General features: G+C 39.7%; 1 protein-coding gene and 1 long non-coding RNA gene across 5 annotated transcripts; one reads left to right on the forward strand and one right to left on the reverse strand.

Moving 5' to 3' along the window:
* The first annotated feature begins 66 nt into the window (after positions 1-66).
* Positions 67-18,109, forward strand: KLHL7 (kelch like family member 7). Its single transcript, XM_083705294.1, has 11 exons — positions 67-201; positions 2,677-2,779; positions 4,624-4,717; positions 4,952-5,076; positions 5,780-5,955; positions 7,143-7,317; positions 10,096-10,238; positions 12,724-12,964; positions 14,468-14,669; positions 15,143-15,240; positions 16,086-18,109. The coding sequence occupies exons 1-11, from the start codon at positions 82-84 to the stop codon at positions 16,367-16,369; spliced, it is 1,761 nt and encodes a 586-aa protein (XP_083561420.1). The 5' UTR covers positions 67-81; the 3' UTR covers positions 16,370-18,109.
* LOC310828236 lies at positions 2,334-20,146 on the reverse strand. 4 transcript variants are annotated; one of them, XR_014556758.1, is made up of 6 exons: positions 20,008-20,146; positions 14,299-14,367; positions 10,084-12,034; positions 9,602-9,649; positions 9,044-9,196; positions 2,334-3,203 (listed from the first exon to the last, which is right to left on the reverse strand). It is a non-coding gene; the product is annotated as an uncharacterized lncRNA (long non-coding RNA). The 4 variants fall into 4 exon arrangements; XR_014556759.1 differs by lacking the exon at positions 9,044-9,196 and having other exon boundaries at positions 2,999-3,203; XR_014556760.1 differs by lacking the exon at positions 2,334-3,203 and having other exon boundaries at positions 6,316-9,196.
* Between the last annotated feature and the right edge of the window lie 173 nt (positions 20,147-20,319).

Here is a 20,319-nt window from a genome sequence, read left to right on the forward strand (position 1 = left end):
TGCCGTTTATGACCGGGCGTCGGTTGGGGAAGCCTTCGGTTCGTCGCCGGCGAGAGGGAGGCGAGGGAAGGGGAAGGGAGCATGGCGGCCTCGGCGTCGGAGAAGAGCAACAAGAAGAAGACGGAGAAGAAACTCGCCGCCCGGGAAGAAGCCAAATTGCTGGCCAGCTTCATGGGGGTCATGAATACCATGAGGAAGCAAGTAAGGCGGGGCGTGGGGTGACCGGCCTCCTAGGGCTCCTTGACCTGTGGGGTCCAATAGGAACATGTTTCTATCTCCCCCTCCCGTGGTGTTGACCACGAGCCTGGCACCTGGGCATTTGTGAACCTGGAGGAGTTGGAGAAGAAACACATGGCCGGGGGGGGGGGGCACAGCTAACACAAAGTGCTTGGCATTGTTTTGTTGCTGTTTACAGCAGCCCTGTAAAGTAGGCCAGTAAGGACTCCCATGTTGCAGAGGTGCTTGAAGGCTGACGAGGCTCACGGATGACGCCTTGCCTAAGAATCATAGAATTGTAGAATTGGAAGGGACCCCAAGGATCATCTAATCCCACCCACTGCAATGCAGGAATCTCAGCTAAGCGTCTGTGACAGATGGGCATCCAACCTCTCCAAGGAGAGCCCACAACCTCCCAAGGGAGACTTTCACTGACAGATCTTACTGTCAGGAAAGTTCTTCCGTGTGTTGAGAAGGAATCTCCTTTCTTGTAACTTGACTACCTATTGAGTTCCTGTCAGAGGCGAGATTTGAACGAGCAAGCATCGGGATTTGTAGTGCAGCCCCATATGTTTGGGCACTACCATGCTGCAATGGATCTCTGGTACACAGAGCAGTTGATGTGAAGCCAAGACCATCCCGTTGCATTCTTTGCTCATTTATCTGGTGCAACTCTTTGTTGTTCCACCCACAAGGATGCACTGGGGAAAAATGAGAATATTCCCAACTTCTGTTACCCTGGCAAATGTGTAAACTTAATTCAGATTCATCTTCCTTTTATCTCTAGCATATGGCTCCCAAGTGGATAGTATTCTAGAGATACAGAAAGGTGATCACAACAGCATAGGACAGGCATAGGCAAACTCGGCCCTCCAGAAGTTTTGGGAATACAACTCCCATCATCCCTAACAGGACCAGTGGTCAGGGATGATGAGAGTTGTAGTCCCAAAACATCTGGAGGGCCGAGTTTGCCTATGCTTGGCATAGGAGTTAATAGCTATATTTTTGTGCAGGAAAGCTATTACCAGAACAACTGTTAACAGGCTGTAGGGGTTGGAGTGTTACAAATGCTGGCAAGCTGTAGTGGAAATAGTGGTTGGAGGTAACACCACCATCAGCCCCCTCCCAGAAGGTACAAGTTAGTCATGTGTTCAGTGAAGATGACTAGTGTATGACTATGAAACTGGGGTGAAAACTGCTAGTTCAATCGTGTACTTAACATGTGTTTGGGTAGTACCAATCTACTGATCTATGAGGCTTAATATTTGCCTTGCTAACCCGTGGCTTGTATTCACCTTTTGTTCAGAGTAGACCTATTACAATTAATCCTAAGTAATGGGCATTCATTTCAATGGGTCTACACTGAGTTGAATGCAGCCAATTTTCTTCATAATCTGCCTTAGTGTTGATTTGTATTGTTATTACTTGCTAGAGCTGCTACTGTACCAATTTTAAGATCATTAACATATTTTAGCTCAGTAACAGCTTTGCTCTTGTTCAGTTGCCATGAGGTGCTTATCTATATTTCAAGTTAAAAATGCTACACACATTGGCTAATATTCTAGCAACGATAAACACTTAAATGGTAGTCTTTCTCCCAAATAGTTGGAGGTCTAAATGGAGACAACTGGAAAATATTAAGTTTCCTTCATTGTCATTTCCACAACAGAGAAAAATAATTGTCAATGTCTTTCTTTTTCTACCTTTAGAAATTAGTTTCTTTTTCTACCTTTAGAAATTAGTTTTAAATAAGGACAGAATAATGAGAGCATCCATTAAAGTATAAGCAGAGAGTACTTTTAAAGAACCTGGTCTCATTTAAAAGCTACTTAACTAACACATTAGTCACTCTGCTATTTTGGTCTATTGTGGAAATGACAATAAAGAAAGAAGCACATGTTCTACATGTTTCTATTTAGACCTCCCATAAGCATTTGGGACAATGACTGCTATTTCAAGTATGTGTTGCTGGCTACAGTATTAAGCCTGCAATCCTCTACATGCTTACCTGGAAGTAAGCCCTATTAAACTAAGTAAGAATTATTTCTGAGTAGATAGGCATAATTTTACAATGTAGGTTTGCCAAACTGTATACAAAAATCTCACATACTTGGAGCTGAAGAGCAGCAAAATTGTAATAGTTCATATTGTAAATGTAATTCAGTTACAAGACCAGAGTTTGAATTCCCGCCACTATAAAGCTCAATGGATGAACTTGGGCCAGTCATTGCCTCTCAGCCTAACGTACTTCACAGGGGGGTTGTGAGGATTAAATGAGGAGAGGAAGAATCACATACACTGCCCTGAGCTCCTTTGAAAAATGGTGATTTTGTCTTCAATAGTGTTTGTTGTACATTTCTGTAGGTCACTAGTTTAGCAAAAAAATAAGAATTTCTACACATTTCTCTGAAACTATGAAATATTACATTTTTTGTCATCATTTTGACTTTTTTGTGCTAGAAAACACTCTGTGATGTCATTCTCATGGTCCAGGAAAGGAAGATCCCAGCTCATCGTGTTGTACTTGCTTCAGCAAGTCACTTCTTTAACTTGATGTTTACCAGTAAGTCTTCAGCTACTCAACTTCTACTGGTTTAAATTATCATCATCTACTGACCAGCAGTGTTCAAAATTAGCCAGGCGCATTTTGCTACTGGCACAGGTTCAGTTGCGACTATGTGGAGATTTCTGGGCTCCAAGTTGGCGACCGCAATTAAAAAACCTCTACCTTAGTCCATAATTAATACAATTTCCACTCTGTGTGTTTCTCCTTCTTGCATACTGGGACAAGTGTATTGTTGTAACAGCAAGCTACAGCCAAGCAATTAGTTGAAATCATAGAACTGTAGTGTTGGAAGGGACCCCGAGGGTCATTTAGTCCAACCCCCTGGCAGATAAGACATTCCATTGTGGTAACGGCAACCTGCAGTAGATTCAAGGTACCATTTGGCAACAAGCTTATGTACTGAGTTGATAACATTGCGGGCCTGCAAAGAAAGGGAGATTTGGTGTAATAACATATAAGTAGAAACTTTTGAATCTTGTCCAGTTATCTTTATAGTGATATTTCTTCCTTGTCTTTCATCTCTGTTGCTGGACCAACTGTCAGCCCAAGTGCAGTTTAGTAGCACCATGCAGGAGAACAGCTTTAAGCCAAACCATGGCTTAGCATGAATATACTGTCTCCCAAGAAGACAATTGCAGCCACTTTGCTTTTTCCTAGGCTTTTTAGGTTGGTACAGCAGCTAAACCAAGATTTGGCTTAGTGTGTCATCCAACCCCTGGATCATAGTTCAGGTCTCTCCTCAATCATGACCTGTAGCCAAAGGACAAGCTTTGGCCACAGATGGTTGAGGACAGATGTTAACAACAGCCCCAGAATCAGACAACACACTTAGCAAAAACATGGCTTAACTGCCACCGCACTGACCTAAAATGTCTAGGGAGGAGTAAAGCACCCATGGTCTCGGTGGGAGCCAGTATGTATGTGTGGTCACAGTAAGCCACACACTGACTTACCATGTCTTACATGTGAACCAGTGAAGCCACTGATTTTCCACTTGTCTTCCTAAAACACTTTCTCACATGCAGTCAGTATATAAGACTTGCCAAAAATACACCTGCTTCAGAGAGACTGGCATATTTGTGACCTCCAAGCTTAATATTTAAATGTCTTTAAAAACGGGCTCTAGAGAAAAAGAAGGTGTCCTCTTTTTATCTAACTTTAGGTGCAGATGTTTCTAAGGTCAGAACTCGTTCATACCACACTAATTCATCTTTTCTAATTAAATGTTTTGGATAATTTTCCTGTAGAGGTAGAGTTCTGCAGCTTTGTCTCCTTTGCAATTTGAGAATACCATGGTAGCGACTTAAGTGCAATGCACTGAAGTGTGACTAGGATTAGTCTGTTTTTATTTTTTAATTTTTACATCAAAGATCGGGAAACCTGTAGCCCTCCAGATGTTCTTGGACTGTCTCCCATCAGCCTCAGCTGGTACAGCCAATAGTGAAGGATGATGGGAGTTGTCCAACAGGAAGGCCACAGGTTCCCATTCCTACCTTGAGCTGGGTTGAAATATATGTAAGACTGGGATGTAGTTTTGTGAGACCAGAAGTCCTTGATACACCTATTCTTAGAGTACTTGTTTTTCTGTAAATAAGATTTCTATAAGTAATACAGAATTAGGAAAACAGTTGTTAATACATTTAAATCTAGATACCAGCTTGGTCAATTCTAGGTTCTGCTGCTCATTTTGTAACTGATCTCTGCGATTGTCTTGAAGTTTGCTTAACAACTTCCATTACAACTGCCCCCCCTTAAATTAGAGCAGCAGGTCCTCTGAGATGTGGGTGCAGGGGTGGAATTGTTGTTCAGGTTAGATGATGGTGTTATGTATCTAATTGCAGCAAATATGATTGAATCAAAGTCTTACGAAGTGGAGTTAAAAGACGCAGAGCCAGATATTATTGAGCAGCTTGTGGAGTTTGCTTATACTGCAAGGTAGGTTTATTTATAACTCTTAATATCTGCCCATCAGATAGCTTCATGTGAAGCCCAGAAAAGCTGTTAAGTGAATTAATGCTATTTTAATTATTTGTTCAACAGGTACTACTGTATCTGCCTGTAACATACTGTGTTGCTGTTCTAGTGGTTGAAAATCCTAATTTAATCTAGCTATGTTCCCAGTTCTTGTTTAAAATGTTTTGGTCATGGTAATGTTTCTACTTTTTTCAGAATTTCCGTAAACAGCAACAATGTCCAGTCATTGTTAGATGCTGCAAATCAATATCAAATTGAACCTGTGAAAAAAATGTGTGTGGACTTCTTAAAAGAGCAAGTTGATGCTTCAAATTGTCTTGGTAAGATGGCTCACTCTATATTGTTTCTAAGAACTCTTGATATTTTTCAAAATTGGCACTTTGGGTCCTTGATTATTTCATGAAATAATTAGGACAGTCTTGCTAATTTCATGTATTCTATTGGAAAACAAGTTTTATGGTTTGAAAATGTATTTGTCATGCGTATAGTACTGCTACAGTGCCTGCCACCTCTGATTAGCTTTCAGATAAGCCAGACTGAACTATTGTCTTCTATAGAATGTGACTACTGTTAAAGACTTTCTTCCAAGTTGCTAACATGACATCATTGTCTCTCTAGTACTTAGTGCATAACAAATTCATAGATTTCATCAATTATGTTACTTCTCAAGATAACTATTTGGGTCATTACCTTTGCCACTGAAGAGAAAAAAACCATATTAAATTATTAATAACATATTTCACATAAAAAAGAAATGAGCAGCATTCTGCTCTGTCAACAGAAACTCTGCGCAAGGGGGCTTCCCCCTCTACTTCTCCCACACCCGCCCTGAAACAGGCTGGAGGGAATTGGGATAACCCCCAGAACAGCAAAAGGGCGGGGGCAAGAGTGAGGGTTCCATCTATCAAGCTGCAATGCTTGTGCAGATGTAACTTTCGTAAGAGCACAAAGTTTAATTCCAACCAATATGCTTTTTCATGAATTTTAAACATCTATTCATAATTTTTTACTATCTTGCACTAGGTATAAGTGTGTTAGCAGAGTGTCTTGACTGCCCAGAGCTCAAGGCTACTGCAGATGACTTTATCCACCAGCATTTCACAGAGGTTTACAAGACAGATGAGTTTCTGCAGCTAGATGTTAAACGTGTAACACATCTCCTGAATCAAGACACGCTAACTGTAAGAGCAGAAGATCAGGTGAGGGTCCAGTTTCATAGCTATCTTAGTCTTGAATCTGAAATAAGGGTTTGTGTTTTTAGCTATCTTGCTGTAAATATGCAATCTGTGTGGAAACATTTCCTGTCAAAAGTGGAATGCAAATAATTGCTGGCAGAACTTTTAGTGTCTGTATGAGTTTCCAACCAGATTCTCCAGCTTTTCAGGTCTCATCTCCCCACAAAGTCAAATGACGTAATGGAGTAGCCTTCAAAGTGGCATGGGGAGTTGTAATGTGAAAAACAGAAGGGCCTCAAATATAGGAGTGTTTAACTGCATCAAAACTAAAGGATCAGTATTTAATTAATTATTGGCATGAAAAAAGGCTGGAACATCAGGTGCTTGAAGTAGGTGTCACTATAGTAGCCTATATTTTTTATGAGAAAAGCTGTTTAAAAAGTGTCCTCAAGGAAAGATTTGTTCCAAAACAGATTGAGACTTTCTGGCATCTGGTATTTTTTCCTCCTTTTTGCTGTTTGTGGCGTTTTCTCAGTTTTGTAGTTGGTTTTCTATCTCATTCTTGGATATCATGGTGTAATGTTTGACAGTTGAAGCGACTCTTTCTAAAAACATTGAGAGTAGTTACTATGAAGGACCAAAAGGTAATAGCATAGCTACTACTATATCTGGGATTTTTCCACGTTATCTAAGTGTTTCAAGAAAGTGTAAACTTTTCCTTGAAACAAAGTTAGATCCTTTCAGTGTGGTGGATCCCATTTAGTGTGGGGGGACATAAAAATTGTTTCAGTGGCTGAAATAAGTTAAAGTAAAATTTTATTTTCCAGGTAAGTGGCAGCCCTGTGAGTTATTTCACTCCAATTTACACATGCATATTCACTTTGTAATAATTATCATAAAATAACTTGGTCTATCTTAGTTCAGCTGTTGCTTGTAGTTTCACAACTCTGAATAGTTATGGCTCTGAATTTTTTTATCTCAGGAGATCAGAAGCAGCTTTTAAATTTGGGATTTCTTCCTAGCCATTCCTGAATGAGGGACTTAAACCCATCTAACTGGCAATATAAGGTATAGCAAGTAATTATTTTTAAAAGCCCTTTGAAGATCCTAAATTAGACTTCCTTTTTGTAACAGCTGAGCTATCAATTTCCTGGTTCTATAGATGGCTGCTACTGTAAGTACACAGATGTATTTTTCTTTCTTATTTCTAGGTTTATGATGCTGCCGTCAGGTGGCTGAAGTATGACGAGCCAAACCGTCAGCCTTACATGGTTGACATTCTTGCTAAAGTCAGGTTTCCTTTAATTTCAAAGAATTTCCTCAGTAAAACAGTACAAGCTGAGCCACTTATCCAGGACAACCCTGAGTGCCTCAAAATGGTTATCAGTAAGTTTATCTTCCATGTTGTCTCAACTCTCTGTAAAGTTTTTCTTTAAGAACTGTTTATTCCATTTAAATGCATTTTAGCATGTAAATACAAAAGAAAGGTAGGATTAACCCTGTTCTCTCTGTGCCAGGAAGCTGAATCAAAGCTGACTAGTAGCCCTTAATATTGGCATGCTGTTTCCTGCAGTTAGAACTATGTCTAATAAATTGCAAACTATGTGAGCTTCATGGTCCAGAGTCTCCCACCTTCAAAAATATCATTTGTGTGTCACAGCCTTGAACAGTGGATACTAAAATAAGGAAATGCCTTGTCCTTACGGGACAGCTTTGAGCAATTATGGGTCACTTCAGAGTTTCATAAAATTATAAGAGCCCGTTGGATCAGACCAGTTGCCCATCTAGTCAAGCATCCTGTTCTCACAGTGGCCAACCAGTTGCCTATGGGAAGCCTAACGGCAGGAGCTGAGCACAAGAACAGTGTCCCCTCCTGTAGTTTCCAGCAACTGGTAGCATACTGCCTCCAATTGTGGAGGCAGAACATAGCCTTTGTGGTTAGTGATACCCTTATCCTCCATAAATAACCATCTTTTAAAGCCATCCAAGTTGGTCACCATCACTGCCTCCTGTGGGAGTGAAGTCCATAGCATAACTGTGTACTGTGTAAAGAACTACTATTGTCTGTCCTGAATCCTCAGTATTTAGCTTCATTCGTAGTTCATGAGTTTGTGTTATGAGATGGGGGGGGGGGACTTATTTGTATCCACGTTTCCCATACAATGGTTCATCTTATACACTTCTATGTCACCTCTTACTTGCTTTCTCTCTAAACTAAAGAGGCCCCAATGCCGCAACCTCTCCTCCCAGGGGAGTTGCTCTATCCCCTTGATCACAGTTGCCCTTTTCTGAGTGCAATTGCACCACTGATTTGTATAACAGTAGTTCTGCTGGTGCAGTAGTTTTCCTGGTGCTTGTCGAGTGATACTCTGGGCTCCAAACACCCATTGAAGCAGGCAGCCCTGCTTGCATGTTGAGCACACTGCTTTATGGAAGTGAGTCGTGGGCAACTTACAATCACCAGAAGCCTTCCACATTTGCTATATCAAGAAGATGTGCTCTCCCAAGCCTACATTCCCAGCACTCCTGTCTCAAAGTCTTCAGTGGCTTGGTCATGTTCACAGAATGGAAGATGGCAGGATCCCCAAAGACGTGCTCTACAGGAAGCTGGCTTCAGACACCAGGCCCATTGACAGACCAACTCTTGTGTTACAAAGGGGTATGCAAACATGACATGAATGATGGCAATATCAATCCCCCAGCATGGAAATCCCTTGGAGATGACCGAGTACCTAGAGACAGTCAGTCAGCACAACCAGTCAGCAACAAAACATGTCTCTCCTGCATCAGTCTCTACAGCCACAGCAGACATTGTATCTCTCCAACAGTTTGACTTTACCCCTAAAGACACACTCCTCCATTGTCTCCTGAGATAAATGCCAACAACAACGGTGAACACAGTCCTCCAGTGTTTAAAGGGCTTCACCTATCTTTCAGTTTGCTTTTGAGCGTAATTGAATTTTTTTGTTTGCCCTTTAAACCCTAAATGTTCTGGGACCAGGGAATCTGGAAGTCTGCATTTCCCCCATTATAGCAATTTAGATTTCCCAAGGTCTGACTCCAGTTTTCCCCACCACTTAATAATAGTAGAAGGCCTTCTCTGTGTTGGCACCTTGGTTGTAGAATTCCCTTGGCTACAAGTTCAAGTTTGTTTGTCTTTGTGCCCTTGAGCACTTTTTGTTGCAGCTGGAGTGAAGATGAAGAAAGTGCTCTAGGATTTTTCTGTGATCCGCATGTCCTATTTGCAACAATGATCCTGGGAATCCTGTACAAAGACAAGCATAATCAACATCTTCCTTCCCCCTTTCCTTCTGTTGATTACTGCAGCCATGGGTTGGTGGCTAGCCAGCATCCATCCACCTTTCACTTAACCCCAGGAAAACACCCCCAACAAATCATCCCACCCTCCTCTTCGCTAAAGTAACTTATTTCAATAAACTGGGCCCCACTTTAAGATGCAAAATAGAAGATACTAGAGTATTCATTACCAAAGGCCACCTTAATACCTGAAAAAAAGTTATTGGAAGGATCAGTATGCCTTTAAAACCAGCTCGTATGTTTCAGATTTCTTAGGCTTCAGATATAATTGGTAAGAACATTAATATCTATACAAAAATAGCCTGAGTAATGACATTTCTCTCAGCTGTTGAAGAACAGTAAACCTACGCACCACCATCTGTGTCTTCAATGCAGATCCGGGCTGCTTCTCAAGTATATGCTAAGTCAAAAGAAAGAAAAAGGAGGAAAGACTGGATAAAACCTTTAAGCTGTGTTCTTGTTTAGGTGTAGTGAGAAATATTTTATAGATACTAAGCTTTGATTATTTAAAACATATTGGATGTTGATGTTTCTTCCCAGTGTATTTGATGACATACTTAGTGGCATAATATTCTGAGAGGTTTATTCCATGGTAATCAGTTTGTCTCACTGTACAGGTACTTTATACATATCAGTGAATATAGAAACAGGTTTTAAAGACACTTCATCATATATATTTTTTGTGGCAGCCTTTCTGTATTTCAGAGGTTGCATGTGATTTTTGAAAAATGGTTAAAAACAGACTTTTATTTTCCCCCTCCTCTTTAATTTTTGTCTATCCTTGCTTTGGAAACAGAGATTTCTCTTAGAATTACATGGAATCATTGTGTATGCCTTCTGGTTTAGGTGGCATGAGATACCATCTGCTTTCTCCAGAGGACAGAGAAGAGTTGGTGGATGGCACTCGACCGCGAAGAAAAAAGCACGATTACCGCATTGCCTTGTTTGGTGGCTCACAGCCACAGTCATGTCGGTATTTTAATCCAAAGGTAGCTCTGATCTTTCAGAATTTCAACAGATAGTGTGTAGCCAAAAAATTCATCATCTCTTTCATTATATAACAAGTTTCATCACTACAGATAGAGAGATATAAGAATAGATATAAAATTAGTTTGTTCTTGCACTTGTGAGATTTCACAAAACAAGCGTTTTTGTTGTTAAATTGTGGGAGGACAGGTTGTAAGGAACAATGTAATAAGGGATAGCAAGATGATACAGGGAACTTTCTGTAGTGCAGAGCTATTTTGAGGTTTCTATGGCAACTTTAAAGTTTCTTACACTTACGTATGGGCTTTCATTGTTGCTAGAAATAGATTTCTATTTTGTATAGTCGTTTATAAATTAAAATCCCCAAATAGTTGATCATTATTAAAGTAACACATTTGAATCCTGTGAAAACTCACATGGGGAAATGGGGAAAACTGGTCTGAGAGGAAGTATGTCCTCCAAGCCCAATAAATCCCCCTCTTGTGATCCTTTCAGCAAATGGAGTAGTCTGTCAGAAGGATCCTTTGTGGGAGTGAAGGCCCCTCTTATTTGACCAACCTAAAAGTGAGCATTAGTTACTTGTTTCATGGCTTTCAGAATCCTTGCTGTGGTGCCTCAGCAATGTCTATTGGGGTGGGAGTTACTGAATTGTCATCTTATGCTTGCTATCTTTTGAAGATGTTCTGTCAGCCTCTGCTAGTGCAAGATGCTGCTGGACTAGAAAGCTATAATGATTATTGACTATATTTTTAAATGTCAGTTTTTTCCTACTCACTGCAATTCAACATATTGGCAGATAAATGCTCTATCAGTTGTTTTAAAATATATTTTCATGTGACTAATTGCACCCAGATTGAGAAAAGCACATGAATGAACATCCCATTGAGATAGTGCAGGTAAATAGAATCTTGTTTAGATGATCATCTTATTTATACCTGAGGTTTTTGATACAACAGGGGATACACAGGTATGCCGGCTCAGGCAATATTATTATGATTATTAATTAAATTTATATACCGCCCTATACCCACAGGTCTCACGGTTCACAAGATTACAATATAAAAACACAAAATACATAAACAAAATATAAATATAAACAGCTGAATAACCCCATAAAACAGTTAAAAACAATTTTTAAAAATAAAATATTACAATTAAAAAGCAGTTTTAAAGAATGTAGTGTTGTATTGTACTTTGACTGTGATATAGCTAGGATCTTACTGCTTTTTGCTGCTTTTTGTAACTATCTGGTTCTTGGAATGTGCATTAATTTCCATTAATTTATCCCAGTTGCTCAAATTTGGCTGTGTTTGTATACATTTTCAACCCTACTGATGACTCTGCTGGTGTTTTTTGCAGCACCATTTGTAGTTTATTACAGTTAAACCAATTGAAGGTACATTATATATCATTTGTAGCATGGAGAATGAGTTCTTGGTTGCCATGACAACAAATTTTCCCCAGTTCTATTTTATCTGATTCTATTCCTTAAGATCTGCTATTTTCTTCTAAACACTTTTTTGTATTGTTCTGTTCTCTTTCTTGACTCCATTTATCTATTGAATTTTAAAATCAAGCCAACTAATAACAGCCAGGAGTTTCTCAAAACAGATTCTCAGTTGGTTACTTTTGCCCTCCTCTCCACCCCTATCCTCCAGTTAATTATTGTTGATGCCCCAAATGTAAGGAAGATGTGAAGATAACACATTAACATAATTAATCTTTGCAAACGGGTGTGAAGGAAGTTTTCAATAATTATGATGTCTGAGCAGTGTGTCCGCTGCAGACAGGATTCCACCTATAATAAAACAGTGGTAAAGACTGTAACAGTGGCCTATTAGATCTAAGCTCCATTTTTTTCCAACACCCACTGTAATACATGCAAACGAGTTTTCCACCGTTCCGTAAACTCACATTTATTTATTTATTTAAGATACCGTACACCACTTTTCAGGCAGACATCATAAAGCGGCTTGCATAAAACATTAAAATCAATGAAAGCTATGCAGTGAAATAGCAAAGGCATGCTATGAGGGGAGAAAAAAAATTGTGAAAACTAAAACTCCTGTCAGAGCAAAATAGTGACAGTTGGTTGGGAAAGGCCACTTGGAGAATACCAGGAGCTAGATAGCAGACAGCTTTCCAGGCTCTTCTCCACATCGCTTCCCAACGTACAAATGTGGTGTACTATTATCAAGGTACTGTCTATTTTTATAAAAGCATAGTGGTTAGAGTGTTGGACTAAGACGAGGAGCATGCAAGTTGAAGTTCTTACTTCTTTATAAAGCTTCTATGACTTTGAGAGTCACTATCTGTCAGCCTAAATTACCCCACAACGTAATTTTGAGGGTAAAATGGACAGGGGGAAGAACCATGTATGCCACACCAGCTTCATTGGACAAATAAATAAATAAAAATGGTCTCAGAATTCTGAAGAATTTACACAGCGCAGTATTCTCTCCCAAACATCTATCTTTTCTCATACAGGATTACAGCTGGACAGACATCCGTTGTCCCTTTGAAAAGCGGAGGGATGCAGCTTGTGTTTTCTGGGACAACGTGGTTTATATTTTGGGCGGCTCCCAACTTTTTCCTATAAAGCGAATGGACTGTTACAATGTTGTGAAAGACAGCTGGTATTCCAAGCTGGGACCTCCAACACCTCGGGATAGCCTTGCAGCTTGTGCAGCAGAGGGTAAAATATATACATCTGGTGGTTCTGAAGTAGGTAAGACACTCGAAGGGTCTGCTGGTGGGTCTGTAAAGTAGAAGTCGTGTGTGGCACCCTAATGTTGTCATTGAATTTTACTTTAAAAAAGAAATGGCACTCGCTGCCAAAACTCAGAAGCCAGCTTATCCAATGTGGGCCTTAAAACATAGAGCAAAAAACAAAAAAATCAGTGAACTGTATCCAATAAGTTCTACTCTGAATACACTCTTTGAAATTAATGGAGCTAAGTTAGTCATGCCCCTGAATTTCAACAGGACTAGTCTTAGTATGACTGGTATTGGATACAACAGTGTATTTTTAGAAGGGATATTTGTCATGTCAGCTTCATTTAGCCACCTAAATCTGGAAATGAAAGTACTGTATATATCTGACATTTATCTGTAACTTACAGTACAACTGGTACAGAGAGCAAGAGTTCATGGTTTACCTCACCCCCAGGATGCAACCCTATGCCCACTTGTATTTTTGTGGGACAGCTCAGAAAATACTACAGTTGGGATATCATAGATAGTGAGCATTTGCAGGGGATAATGAACATGTGTGGGATAGATTAAATGCCCACTAGTTCTCCCCTGCAAATTCATTTTCCACATTAGCTTTGTGAGGCAAACTTGCTTCATAACGTGTATCTCTAGTACAGATCTATTGGACTGTTGCAGCAAGTGAAGCTCAGTCCACCTTTCCTAATGGTTTTGCCAGTTTGCACTCACTATGGGGAGAGTGTCTTCCTTCTGTGGTTCTAGCTTTGCTGCCATGTTGAGAAGATTGTGAGAGAAGGTCTCCAAGCTTTTCGGTATTTATTCACATTCAAAAAGGAAAACACCAGTGCTCTGTTATGTGGCATCTTTCTATCTAAGAAAGCCAGAGCAGGTAACAAAGATTCAAACAACAAAAATAGAATAGCCAAAACCTAAAATACCAAACAGAACACATTCATAGATTTAACATCAGCTAAACAGTAATGCAGAAGCTGCTTCATTCTCTTCCATTCCTTAAGGGCTTGCCTGAAAAAAACTGGCTTGGAGCCGAAAGGATAAAACGGAGAATGCCAAGTCAACATCTCTGGAAAGGGTGGTTCAAAGGCTGAGCACCAGCACTGAGAGAGTATACCAGATATCCACCTGCTTAATCTCTGATACCAGGGCATTCAGAGCAGGACTGCGAGTAGTGATATCAGAAAATAGGCAGTTCCATGTGGATTATGCTATTTCTGCAAAGGAAGACTTTGTTTCCTGAATTGTATATATTTTGGATGCAGATGGCATAGAAAAGAATTTTTTTAAAGGATTATAAGTATCATAGGAAGGTTGCTTGTATATAGGATCACGTACCTTGTTTTGGAAAACATAACCTTAAAACCGTACAGCTTGAAGTGTCATGTGAAGCATTCAACTGCTGCACTAGAAGACAAATTACAAGCGACCTTATTGCAATGTTGCATGTAATTCATAGAATCTCCAAATATTCTCTAAATCAGTTTGCTTGTCTCTTTATTTAAAGGAAACTCTGCATTATATTTGTTTGAATGCTATGATACCAGAACAGAAAGTTGGCACACAAAGCCCAGTATGCTGACTCAGCGATGTAGTCATGGGATGGTAGAGGCAAATGGTCTCATATACGTATGTGGAGGAAGTTTAGGAAACAATGTTTCTGGAAGAGTCTTGAATTCCTGTGAAGTTTATGATCCAGCAACAGAAACGTATGTATTGATTTCAATCAATTTTATTGTGTGTTTAACCATCTACAGGCCAATTACACAAATGCAACTTCTTCTGAAGTGCCTGTCCCTGGCAGATTTGTGAGGCTCTTTCACTGCTTGCATTAGGAGGGCAGTTAAAACTTTTAAATCAGGTTTTAAAGCCTTTTAGATATTTCAGATGCTGTGAATTTTGTTTGTTGTTAATATTGTTCTACCGTTTATTATGTCACGTATTTTTATAAGGAGCAAGAGCTTTTAAGCAACCAAAATTAGCTTAGATCTGTGCTCCATTTTAACTGACAGTTCCTCTGGCATGCTTTCGCAATAGTGAAACTAAATCATGTTAACTATAAATTCCCTTCTCTGCAGTTTTGGTATTTACTTGATGGTATTTACTTGATGGAAAAAGAACTGCTCATGGAATGAAATTGAGTGAACGTGTTTTTAAAATTACATGCTTTAAATATTTTCAGGTGGACAGAGCTGTGTCCGATGCTTGAAGCCCGAAAAAATCATGGACTTGTGTTTGTGAAAGACAAAATATTTGCCGTTGGGGGACAGAATGGCTTAGGTAATTGATATTTTTTATTAAAATCTGCTGTGCCAAAGGTAAGATGTACCAATAATTGTGCCAGCTACAGCTTCTCAAAATTGGCCAGCTTTGGATGGATGTGACAGTTTCAAGTCGACTGACTGGTGAAGATTGTTGGACCACCAGCTTAATGGCAGAATGAGCTGTGTCCCTGCATGTTTTTTAGGGTGTTTAGTGGAAGGAGTCTTGCAGTCATGCTTCACTGGAAGAGTGAATATGAGATATTTGCTGTTTGACCAAACTTGTCCAGACCTGCAGTTTTGCTGTTAATGGTATCACATGTAGAGTATTTTTTTTAAATAAACACTTCTCTACCAGTACACTTTAATTTTACATACTCTCCCATATATGAAAGTCATCTACAAAGCATATATCCATCATGACTGGGACTGTCCTATACATAGGGTTAAATACCATTTATATAGAAAATTAAAATATTTTCTCCTTAAAGCAGTGGAAATTGAGACTTTTAAGAGAACAATTCTATACCTACGTACCTCAGAGTAAGTGCCATTGCATTCAATGGCAGTTACTTCTGAGTAGACATTTAGGATTACAATGTAAATTTGGAATTATCACCCTGCGATAACTTTGATCTTGTTTTCAAACCTTGGATTTTGTTTCCTTTCCTCAGTTATTAAGTCCCAGATAAATTTAGATGCTAAATTTTTCAAACCATCCTTGCAGCTATTGCTATTGCTTTTACTTCACCATACTAGAGGAAGTTCCACTTGGGAAGGATTCTGTATCTCAAATGATCAGTATGTTGAAGTTTGAGAAACCATGGTTGATACTTATCTGTGTGTTTTCCCTTCTCTTTAAAGGTGGCTTAGACAATGTGGAATATTATGACATTAAAGTGAATGAGTGGAAGATGGTCTCTCCCATGCCATGGAAAGGTGTGACTGTAAAATGTGCTGCTGTGGGTTCCATAGTTTATGTCTTAGCAGGCTTTCAGGGTGTAGGTCGTTTGGGGCACATCCTTGAATATAATACTGAAACTGATAAATGGATAGCCAACTCTAAAGTCCGTGCTTTTCCAGTGACCAGCTGTTTAATCTGTGTAGTTGATACTTGCGGAGCAAATGAGGAGACACTAGAAACATGAAGATTTCAGGATTGCTACTTATGATGTTTCTGCATTTCAATTTCATCTTGTCAAGATGTCGGTACTACAGAATTTTTTTGGATGAAATCCTTCACTTTATCTCCACTATGTGTATAAGGTGGATTTGCTTGTCAAAGTTCTATTTTTTGGAAGTAACTCAAGAATCTACAACCCTAGATTGAAGACACATGAAGTTTCCTTAAGATGTATTTGTGCAGTTTTGCCACAAACTCTGCTGTCTTAAGTATATTGTGAAATATTCCAACAAGAGATTATTATTTTTTAGTAACCTTCATTTTTCAGAGTTTGAAATAATTAAAATCTTCAGGTAGCAAAAATGAATGAAACAAACCCTATTAGTTGGAGTAACTTTGCTCAAACATCTGTTCTGCTGAAACATCTGTTCTACAAAGAGAGATACTGCATTACTTCAATGCAGGTCCCCCACAGGATGGTATCAAGTTACTGAGTGAAACATATTGTGCTTTCTAACTATTTATGGTACTGAGCAGGCTCAGATAACTAGGGGAATATCTTATATGAGCATCTTTCACGCAACTGGAATGGTGACTGGCAACAGGCAATTACTCCCTCCTCCATGTTCTTAAGGCCATCTGTGCAAAGCCACACACCCTTGGTATGTTTCCACTATGTCCTGTCCACCATGCGCATGGGATATGATGTTTTTTCATTAGTGCATCTACTTCCTAAAATATTTACTGTGCAGATGAGGGTACATACTGCACCTCTCTACAGGAGTCCTACCTAGGCATACTAGAAGGCTGTTCATTTACAGGAGAAAGTAAATGTGGTGTTAGGAATAGCTGGAGTGGCAATTCCATCCAGGCAATTTCCATTCATTGGTTTTGTCCCTAATTGCAGTCTAATAAGTTGTAGAGTAGCCGAAGTAAAACCCAGGAAATAAGTTTGTTTAGAGTGTCTGTTCCTTCCAATTCCTTGTTCTCATTGGGGTAGATCAAAATTCATACCATTTTTTACATGCCTGATTTAATATGCATCTGAAGTTCCAAAAACTGCATAGTGTGTACTGTAAAAAGATTGACATAAGCTTACATGTGAGAAAGTGAACGACTTAGGAGTTGTGCAAAAACATGTTTGGGGTATAATATGTGCTTTAGGTTGAGAACATCCTATATTATTTAAAGTACATTTTTGTATACTTTGTAATACTGCCTTTAATACTATGTTAAAGTGATACACATACCTGCAGCGTGATGCAAGTCTAATATTTAAAAGGACTATTTTTTCATGTTGGGTCTTTAAACAAATTCTGAAGCACATTTTTTATATTATGTTTTAAAGTATTTCCCTCCCCTCAAACCTTTTGCCAAAAATGGAATAATTTGATCAATAAGAAACTTAAATCTAGCAGATGCTAGTTTTAACTTTGTTTTTAAAGGGGCTTCCCATATAGTGCACATTTGACTTCCATCAGTCCAAATATGGACCATCCAGTATGAAAACTCATTTTCCTTAATTCTAGATATATCCCTGTTACGTAACTAGACATTGTGTGACAAAACTGATTCATTGTCAGTTCTTAGTAAATGGACTCGGTGCAACAAGTTTTATTGGACTGTTTTTGTGTATTAACAAATAATGTATTGATAAACCTTGCCTACTGATTACTTTTGCTAAGTAGAAGCAATTTTTTTTTGAAACATACCTCAGTGAGGCTTGTTGTCAGTAAACTTTGTTAAATAAATATGTTTTTCTTAAGGTGGTCTTGAAGTGTTAATTTAATAGTCCATGTTAACATATGTGAAGAGACTTTATTTCCATAACCTGGACTATCTTTTAGGGAAAATCAGTAGCATTATCTTTGGTAAGAAAAGATCTGTCAAATTTAATTTGGCTGGGAAGAGCCAGAAAGTTCCAGCCCTTTCCCAATTGTATTCTTCATTCAAGGAAAAGCTCATTCTAATGTGGGAGTCCATATTAAAAGATAGAAAAGAAATCTATGCAAATTTTACGAATACACAAGTACTGTAGAGGAAGAAACTCTTTAAGGCAGCAATTTGTAGGGCTGACAATGAAGTAGTACATAGAATACTTGACAAGAGTGTCTGCTTTCAAATAGACCTGCCTGTACATTAAGATTAATGTGGAATGCTGCCTTGATTGTGCCACATTTGCCTGAAATTCAATATGTGCCAAGATGGAAAAAAGGATTCTTGTTACAGGTGCCTTGAATTCACTTGCTTTTCAAATACAAGTGGCACCAACTCTTGGTACCAGTTGAAGAGTAGTTCACCCAGGTGTTTGGGTAAATCTGCTGCCTATGATGATTTTATTGGTTTTTGCATATTTTATTCTGCTGTTCTATTATGTATTTTTAATTTAACCTGCTTCTGAATTTTAGTAATAGTAAAAAAAATACATCAAATAAAAAAAACCTAGTACTTAGGAGCAAACACATATCTGTGGGTGTTCTTATTGTACACTTTTCTCATTTAACAACATTTTTGAATGCTGCCAATAGAGTTGTGAGGAATAGAAATCAAGGTGCATGAAAGTTACTTTCAAGTCTGTGTTAGCATTGGAAGTAGTAGATATGGAAGCCAACTTCCAGTGCACATTGCTTTTCATTGAGGTTAATCTCTGCTATTTCATACGGCTGTTCTTTGACAGCTGAAGGCGTGGTTTGAAAAAGGCACCAATCTAAACTCTAGTGCAAGTTAAGAAGTAGAGGGGTAGAGATCGATAAACTAAACCTAGAACAACAGACACTGCTCTTTGGACATTTGTTAAGTGATTGCTGCTGGGAAACGGTTCCTATCATTTGAAGTCTCCAAAGAAGAAAAAGCAAGTAAAGACAAGGTACAACTTTAAGAAAAGAGAAAGAGAACCACATTGACACACTCGCATCTCTATTTGGATTTAGTCAAAACAACAAAATGTTGATGTATAGTCTTATTTCTATATTACTGTTCATGGCTCTTAATGTGAACTTAGTCACGTGTGATCTTTGGATGAAGGGTGGCATATAAAGTTAATAAATAAGTAAGAACCACCCTACTGCCTTGGCATAAAAGGCTCATCTAGTAGGTAATAGCCAGTGGGAATCCTAAGTAGTCGCATGGGCGTAGCCAGGATTTATGTTGGGGTGGCAGGCTTTAAGTTAGTGGGGCAGAACCTCAGTTACTTAGTATTTTTTATTGATTTACTTGATTTGGGGGCGGCACCAAACCCCCTTGGCTACAGCCATGAGTAGTTGCTTTCCAAAAGCCCATAGCTGCCGCACAAAGCAAATAGCCTTTGCGTGCTTTTGCTCCACAGGAACTTAAGCGTCCCCTGAACCTGGAAAGTCACCATCAGGAGGAGAGTTACGGGTGAGGGTGGAGGAATAAAACAAAAAGACACCTGCTCATGTGTTTTTCCTAGCTAACCCTGCAGCATTTGGGGGCTGACAGTGCACTATGACGTACAGTGCTTGCCAAATTTCTGTCATACACAGACTCTTGGCTCATCTGACGATGTCGGCTCCACGAAAGCTGACGGGTTTTGCCATCATTTAGCGCGGCGCTCCCGTACTGCCTGCGGTCTTAACCCGCCGCCGCTTCCTCGTAGGAGAAGAAACCCCCACCGAATTCAACAGCCCCCGTTGCTGAGCAGACCTGGGCAGGAGGACGGCGCTGCTACACGTCGTCGTCTCTGGAAAGTCACGCCATAGTTTGGAAGAGCGAGGAAACGGCGCTTCGAAGCCTCGCCGCGGCTCCTCAACGGCCGCTCCCAACGGCTCTGCGCGCGCCGAAGCGGTTTGTTGTTTTTTCGTTTCCACCAACGGCCACCGGGCTGCTGACGTCTTAGGAAAGAGCCGTTCGGAGAGCGCTCGCGCTCGCGCTCGCCCACGAGGCTGCCTGCCGACGCCCGCGCGTCATCAACACGAGCCCTGAAGGCAGAGCGTCCCGTCGTGCGTAAGGCAGCAG

This window comes from Podarcis gaigeae (genome assembly GCF_964106915.1).
Source record: "Podarcis gaigeae genome assembly, chromosome: 12".
In the NCBI taxonomy this organism is placed as follows: domain Eukaryota; kingdom Metazoa; phylum Chordata; class Lepidosauria; order Squamata; family Lacertidae; genus Podarcis; species Podarcis gaigeae.